This window comes from Ictalurus furcatus, chromosome 8, assembly GCF_023375685.1.
Source record: "Ictalurus furcatus strain D&B chromosome 8, Billie_1.0, whole genome shotgun sequence".
Classification (NCBI taxonomy): domain Eukaryota; kingdom Metazoa; phylum Chordata; class Actinopteri; order Siluriformes; family Ictaluridae; genus Ictalurus; species Ictalurus furcatus.
The window spans coordinates 7,649,451-7,658,048 of NC_071262.1; the positions used below are offsets into that span (position 1 = coordinate 7,649,451).

The window sequence follows — 8,598 nt, forward strand, 5'->3', positions numbered from 1 at the left end:
GCTAAGCCACCACTGCCCACCACCAATGCCAAAGTGAGGTAATCACTCAAAAAACAGGAAAATTAAAAACAATCGCAGCGACCTGCATTAGACCACTTGAGATGGAATGACCCAAATACAAAACTTTTGTGTCCACAAACTACTCCCTCCGCCATTTTAACTGTCCAGCAAAGGATACCCGTATGCTCCTTCAAAAAATGGCCAGATGAGGGAAATAACGTCAGAAGACAGGATTCGGTGGAAAATCTCGATTTGTACAGGACTCAATGCCTTACGAGCCAGAATTTTACTTAATGTCGCCCCCTTCTGCCAGTTAATTAACATTATACTCTCATTTATTCTCATATAGCTCAGTTTCACAGTAGCTAAATTAACCTCCAAATCGCCAAACCGACTACAGTGTAGAAATTTGTGTTATAGTAAATTTATAATACATATACACATGCTATTATATACATATAATAGTAGACATCTATCTATCTATCTATCTATCTATATTATTTATTTATTTTTTTTTGGGGGGGGGGGGGGGGTGAGAAACAGCCGAGTAGCTGTGATGAGAAATGAGACCGTACCTTGTGAAGTGACTCGCACAGCGCCAGTTTTTATATCCTTTACTGCTCTCCATCACTGTCCATAAAACATTATGGCGAAACCCCCATTGCCTGAACAACTGCTATACAGATTAAAAGATTTAGGGATTAGGGATTTAGGAATCCTCTGTGAAATGGTCACAGGGCGATAGTGTCACTCGTCAGACTGACACATTTATGAACACATTTATGTGATTGGTCCTTTGGTAAGATTATTTCCCCATGTTCTTATTAATTAGTGGGCTAATGTAGGCTTCACTTTAAACCTGGGGAGTAATTTTCTTATTGCTTGAATGTGAAGTGTGAGTCGTATCGCCATAATATAGAAATTATATGAATGTAAATGCTTGACATATCAACAGTTTGTTGAACTGCTTAAGTCCATTATTTCTTGTAAGTAGGAACCAGTGTGTCCCAACCGTTTGCTCTTAAGGGACGCTTAAAATTGTAACACAATAATCATGTGCCGTGCTACTGTTTAGCTTGTTAGCCAACTAGCTCTTTACCTACGTTGAGAGCTCAGAGCTCATTTCCAACACAACATAGAAATAAATGGATCGACACGCCGGTATAAATATTTCACGTTTGTTTTAGCCACTAAGCGGCTAAGCCGATGTGAAACAGGGCAGCTGTTCTTAATGTGCCATGATTGGAGCTAGTTAGCTGACTTAACTCACTTGCTAAACTTGAAAGACAGCTTTACAAGGCTTTTAGAATTGTCCCAGACATTAATAAGCCCCTCTCATATTACTTATTCATTTAAACTGGACTACAGCGTGACACCTGTAGGAGCTATGGACTAGTTATTGATTTGTATGAATTTAGTGTCCTGCATCAAGACGATTCGTACATGGCTACCGGTCACTGAGCAGAGTTTTAATAGAAACTGCTGGTAGATGGTGAAGATGGTCAGTTTTGGGAGGAAAGTGTGGTGTGGGATGGAGAAGGGCTTCCGCTACCTGCCCATCGTGCTCAATACAACTCTGGTGTTCTCCATCACGGCTGAAGTGAGCTATCTGGTTTTGATGGAAGCCCCCTTGGAGCCAGCACAGAAGGAGTCTGAGTGGTCTGCTCATTGGAAGACCATGCATCTGTTTGCCCAGTACTTCATGCTGGGAAGCATAACATGGAACGCCTCTCTGTTCCTTAAAACCAACCCAAGTATCCGTGGAGTATTTCTTAATGGGGATATCGTGGGGCAGGGTTGGAGGTAATTGACATTATATCATTTGCACAGTATTTGTCTCATATTTCCTGTGCTCTTCTCAGCAGAGCGCACTCAGCCCTGGCTACACATCAGCATAATGTGTATATTGATATTTTGAGTGCTATTATAACAACTTTTTTTTTCCACTTGTCTCAGATACTGTTACACCTGTGAGACACACACTCCTCCACGATGCTCACATTGTTATGACTGCAACGTGTGTGTCCTGCGTCGAGATCACCACTGTGTCTTCTTCGGCCAGTGTGTAGGCTTCCGCAATTACCGCTACTTCCTGAGCTGTCTGCTGTTCATGTGGGCTGGTCTGCTGTACGCTGTGGTGATGAATGCTGAGGTCTTCATCGTCATCTTGAAGGAAGGTGTTACCTTTCACAGCTTCATGCTGCTCATGGTGCCATGGATTATGCTGGTCACTGGTAAGTGTATAATGAGCAGATGTTTAGGCCAGTCAGGGTCTTGAGGTATTGTATAAAGATGTTTTATCTCTTGTCCGGTCATCCACTTTATTTACTGATCATTTTATGTAATGCAAAAAGAAATTCTGTATCTTATAAGGTTAGGTTTTGTGTTTTTTAGTTATTTTGCTTTTTATTCACATTTATTGCTGTTTACAATATAATGCTATTCTGCTGTTCTCCATCTGTGTATTTTGCTTATCAGTCGATACAGGACCTCATAAGTGCTTTTGTGATTGTTGCTGCCAAAAATGCTTGTTTTTGCTGTGGCTTTTTAAAAAATTTGGGAAATTGCAATTGCACGAAATAGATTTGCATAGCTTTTTGCAATGATGTTTGTTGGTCAATGAGCATTTTTAGCTGTACTCATGTTCGACGCACATGAATCAATAAGGGCACTGGCTGAAATTTGTGCTGTGATGACGTCACATGATGTATCTTGGCGAAAATCTGCGGTAATTCTGAAAAATTGAAAGCTCCTTCAAAAATTGTGGAGTTTGCTTTATTTTGTGTTCATTTCTGCGATAGCGAACTCGTGCAATCCTCGAGGGAGTGGCTTATGATTTTTTGTAATGTTCTGCTTTTACGTATTATATTTTGAATGTCAAGTTAAGTAGGCCTATCTATAGAAATTTTGCACACCTATGACTGAGACATGCAGACAGAACTAGATGACTATAAACTGGATAAAATCTTCTATCTGTTTTGTGGATCACAGGTCAGGTGACAGCGCAAGCATTCACCTTTGCCTTCATTGCTGACACCTGTGTGGTTGGCTTCCTGCTGGTCTCCGCCTTCCTCTTTTTCCATGTAGCGTTGATGCTGAGAGGGCAGACGACGAGGGAATGGTATTCAACCCGGCGGCCGTACAGTCTCGGAGTGCTCGCCAACGTCCGTGAGTGCTTGGGTGAGCACTGGTATATCTGCTGGCTCTGTCCTCTCATTCCCTCCACCCTGCCTGGCGATGGCATCTACTTCAAAGTCACTGGCTCTCTTGAACCAATGAAGTGAAGGCTCTGTGCAACTAATTTGGCTCTAAAGCTGAAGAGATTCTGATGTTCTTTATATCTAAAAGTGGATGCAGTTGATTTTACCTTCAAATCCTGTTGTGGAGACTGCATTAACTTTAGTGTCACAAGCAGTAAAATTGGTTCTGTACAGCTATCCATAATAATATGAAGCCAGATCTATAGGTAATGAGAAGCCAGGGAAGGATTCCATTTAAGATTAGTAGATTTGAAGCACTGATTACACTGACTGTGCACTGAGTGAATATTCTACCAGCTATCTTTAAACAATTACCAGCTATATTTGCATCTTGGGAACCAGCAAGAATCTTCATTTTATTTTTCACAAGTTATTTTGCCAAATCACTGTATATAGAAACAGTTTATGGTTCACTGTTGATTTTGATTTGATAGATATCTATTGTCCTGGAGTATAATGTGATGTAGATCTTGCATTTAATGCATATATATTATTGTCCCAGCACATTGTATTTATAATATAAACCAACTGAATGCTATTGTGCTGAAAGGATTTAGTCTTGGATGCACTTTATTTTTATTTACTCTATTGGGTTTTCTTTTACATTTTTTTCATTGATGTGCCAAATAACATGTTGAAATCTATATGCCAAGGTATTACTGTTACTTTTGAGTCTATATACCATTCATCTAAGGGTTATGTTAGAGTTTACTCAGAGAAACAATAAAATAAATATCACTCACCTGTGACAAGCTCTGAGTTCCCTCTATCTTACTTGAATATTAATGTTTGCATTTGGCATTCATTCCATCAACTCCATCTGCATTCATTAAATATAAATCGAATTTCTACAATCAACATCATCATAACCATAAACATATAGGCACCCTTCAGTCTTAGTAAAACCTTTTACAAACCATCATTCAATTTGTACTATTAATTTTTTTAATGCCAATCTCTCTTACCTGGTGAATCAATACTCCTCTATTAGATTTGTTCAAAGACTTCTCAAGTAATGGTGCCCTGGCCAGAGACCCTTTGAGAGATTTAAATAAAACGAGTCGAGTGCATTGTGACCTTTTTCTTGTGTTCCTCCATGAAGGTGCACTAGAATGTTCTATTCAGGAAACACCATCACTGATGAAGGGTTTGAGTAAGGAGGGGTGCACACATTTCAACAATAAGAATAGCTAAGGTAGCTAGCGTCTTGCACCTGTACTCATTTCCACACATCTTCCATATTCTGCCTTTCTATACTTCTGTGTTCTTGTAGCTAGCATTTCTATATACCTAGAGAAGACAGGCCTTGCATAGTGATGTAGTTAATTATGTAACTCAGCCCCTTGACATATAACTACTTGTTTACACATTCAGTTTTATCATCTTTATTACATGCCAAGAATAAAAGTTGCAAAATGGCACTAATTAAACCATCTAATTGAACCATACAGGTACAGTATTTGATGCCATCCACTGTTAATATGATTTCAATATTGATGCAAAACTTAAAATGTTAATGCCTACAGTGTTCAATAAGTTCTTATAGTATTTATCAAGATGTGATGTGAGTAACATGCTAAGTCACCAAATTAAAATAAACAAAACAACTTTGAGTTTAACACCAGTTACTTGGATTTGTTTCCCTCACCCCTTCACTTCGAAGCAGGGATTGCACTAGTGTTTAATGATGGAGCAACTTGCCATTTTTCTCTTAGGGCTGATTCAAGTAATTTGGCCATATCTTTCATTCGTTTATTCACAGTGGTCAAAAGTCTCACGTGTCCCAAAAGTCTCCGTACATAGGGAGACATGTTTGCCAGCACCATGTCGGTTGTGCCTTTGTCAGTGAATCTTCTTGGTTGGGTTGCAACCTTTCTAGCCTTTTTAAATTTTTAAATAAGTTTTGTAACAGTGTTGTGTGCGTGATGTGCTCTCCATGTTTCCTGTTGAAGTCCATTGCAAACTTGTGACAGCTTCCCGATCCAACCATGTTTTTGTTTGAGGGTTTTCTTGCATGTACTGCCCGTTTCAAATCCCCCCACAACATTTCATTGGGCTTTGACTAGGCTATTCCATAACCCTCCACAACCCTCTGTCTTTGCCTATTTGCTCATTGGCAAACTGTAGTCTTGCTCTAATGTTCTTTTCAGACAGCAAAGGCTTTTTTCCTGGCACGCCTCCCATGCAGGTCAAATCTCTTTCTGATTGTGGACGCATGCACTTTGACACCAACAGTTGCAAGACTTACCAGCAGATACTGTGATGAAATTTTGGGGTTCTTGAAGGCTTCTTTTTGCATCAGACCATCTGCTCTTGGGCTGAATTTGCTGGGACAGCCGGTCCTGGACAAATTGGCAGTCATTTGAAATCTGCACCACTTGTAGGTGATTTTTTTACAGTGGAATGATGTATTTCAAACCATTTGTAGATCTTTTGAAATCCCTTGCCAGACTCATAGCCATCCACTACTTTTTTTTCTGAAGGCCTTACAGAACTCTTTAGATCTTGGCATGATGACACCACACACCTCAATAACAATGGGAACACCAGACACTAGATATTAGAGCAGTTTAAATAAGACAGGTTCCACCTGCACTCCTTAGGCAGGTTCTAATCACTGGCACCCAATCTAGAACACCTGATTCTAATTTTATGGATTTAAAGGTGTGATAAATGTAGGGGTGTACTTACTTTTTCCATGTGACTAATCTGGGGTTTTTTTTTTTTTTGTTAATTTAAATTGTGAACATTACTCCAAAATGTAAATTTTATATAATTTGATAGTGTATCACCTTTATTAATAGGCATTGTTTCAAAGAAGATCAAATGTTTGCTTGTCCAAATAAGTAAAAAATAAATAAATAATAATAATAATGATAATTCCATGGGGTGTACTTATTTTTTCACTTGACTCTCTCTCTCTCTCTCTCTCTCTCTCTCTCTCTCTCTCTCTCTATATATATATATATATATAAATCCTCCTGAGATCCCGCCCACTGACTTGTGTCCTCTGTAGTGGACTTTTTGTTTTCATGCATGTCCTTTGACTTTTTTGATCTACTTTCTACTTTCAGCAATTCTTGAGGACATACACAGAGACAAACACAGAGGTCATCCTGGGCTTTCTAGTGATATGTCATGTTATAGGCTGGAATGCTAAGAACACCTTCTTACACTGCATCCAAAATGGCTGGCATAAGAACTAGCACATTTTATGGAAAGAAGAGAGATAACTAAAATATTGTAATTTTTTAAAAAAATTTTCTAAACTATGATTATCACATATATTCTTGTTTATTAATCTTAATGACGCCATGCTCTATACACACAAAATTCACTACAACCAGTGATAAATCATCAGTGACAATTATAATTTATCATTGAGGCTTGAAAATTATCCATGTGGTATCATGAAATATGCAAACTGGCTAAAGAATGCAAAATTTGTACTTCTGATTTTGACAAATTGCATGGACATACAGTGCCCTCCACTAATATTGGCACCCTTGGTAAATATGAGCAAAAAAGGCTTTGGCTAACATTTTGATCTTTTGTTTAAAAAATTCACAAAAATACTCTGCTCTCAAGGATATCAAACAATTGCAAACAAAACACAGGTTTATCAAAAAATATCTTTGTTTTGACAATTATTGGCACCCCTATGAATATGAGAAAAATATATTTGAAGTATATAACCATTGATAGTTTTCATTTTTAAATACACCTGGGTGACACGGAACAGGAAATTGTTCAACCATGATTTCCTGTTTCACAGGGGTATAAATATGAGGTAACACATAGGCCAAATTCCATTAGTCATTCATAACAATGGGTTAGACCAAGGAATATAGCTGTGATGTGGGGAAAAGGTTGTTGAGCTTCACAAAATGGAATGGATATAAGAAAATATCACAAGCATTGAAAATGCCCATTTCCACCATCAGGGCAATAATTAAGAAGTTCCTGTCAACTGGAAATGTTATGAATCAACCTGGAAGAGGACATGTCTTTACTGTTTCAACGCACTGTGAAGAGGGTGGATCGAGTGGCCAAAAAATCTCCAAGAATCACAGCCGGAGAATTGCAGAAGTTAGTTGTGTCTTGGGGTCAGAAAGTCTCCAAAACTACAATCTGAAGTCACCTACATCACCACAAGTTGTTTGGAAGGGTTTCAAGAAAAAAGCCACTACTCTCATCCAAAAACAAACTCAAGCATCTTCAGTTTGCCAGACACTTCTGGAACTTTAAATGGGATCGGGTTCTATGTCAGATGAAACCAAAATAGAGCTTTTTGGCAATAAACACAGAGGTGGGTTTAGCACACACAGAACGGTAGCCATATGGAAAAGTACCTCATGCCCACGGTTAAATATGGTGGTGGCTCTTTAATGTTTTGGGGCTGCCAGAGGTCCTGGACATTTTGTTAGGATACATGGCATCATGGACTCTATCAAATATCAACAGATATTAAATGAAAACCTGACTGCCTCTGCCAGAAAGCTTAAAATGGGCCATGGTTGGATCTTCCAGCAGGACAATAATCCAAAACATACACCAAAATCAACACAAAAATGGTTTACTGACCACAAAATCAAAGTCCTGCCATGACCATCCCAATCCCCTGACTTGAAACCCATAGAAAACCTGTGGGGTGAATTGAAGGATCTGGAGAGTTTCTGTATGGAGGAATGGTCTCGGATCCCTTGCTATGTATTCTCCAACCTCATCAGGCATTATAGGAGAAAACTCAGAGCTGTTATCTTGGCAAAGGGAGGTAGCACAAAGTATTGATTAAAAGGGTGCGAATAATTGTTGCACACCTATATTTAACAAAGATATCTTTTTTATAAACCTGTGTTTTATTTGCAAATTGTTTGATATCCATGAGAGCAGAGTACTTTTGTAAATCTTTTTAACAAAAGATCAAAAGGTTAAACAATAAATAAAATTTTTAATAGCCTTCTTTGCTCATATTTACCAAGGGTGCCAATATTAGTGGAGGGCACTGTATAATGACTATGCATTCAATTTTAATAGAAAATATACTATCATCCTTGCAATAACAAGCAAGAGAAACAATCCAGAATGATCATTTGTTTTTGTTTTGTTTTTAAGTTGAATTCATTCTTGTATTAATATCATTCTACAGCCATAATCTGTTCATTTTTTATTTTCTGAGTTTGGCTGTCTTTTCAAACTGTAATGGTCCTGTGGTCCACATGCTGTAAAATTAAAAATAAAATGTTAAAAGTCCAAATTGTAGAATTTTTTTTTTAACCCAAAATAGGTAGGAAATCAAACAAAACAAAATAAATTAGATCATATTTTTTCTTGGGCC

At 38.1% G+C, this 8,598-nt stretch overlaps 1 protein-coding gene across 1 annotated transcript; it reads left to right on the forward strand.

The window, feature by feature from the left end:
* The first annotated feature begins 528 nt into the window (after positions 1-528).
* Positions 529-6,455, forward strand: zdhhc24 (zinc finger DHHC-type containing 24). The gene is made up of 3 exons (XM_053631633.1): positions 529-1,803; positions 1,957-2,234; positions 2,992-6,455. The coding sequence occupies exons 1-3, from the start codon at positions 1,490-1,492 to the stop codon at positions 3,282-3,284; spliced, it is 885 nt and encodes a 294-aa protein (XP_053487608.1). The 5' UTR covers positions 529-1,489; the 3' UTR covers positions 3,285-6,455.
* The last annotated feature ends 2,143 nt before the right edge of the window (positions 6,456-8,598 follow it).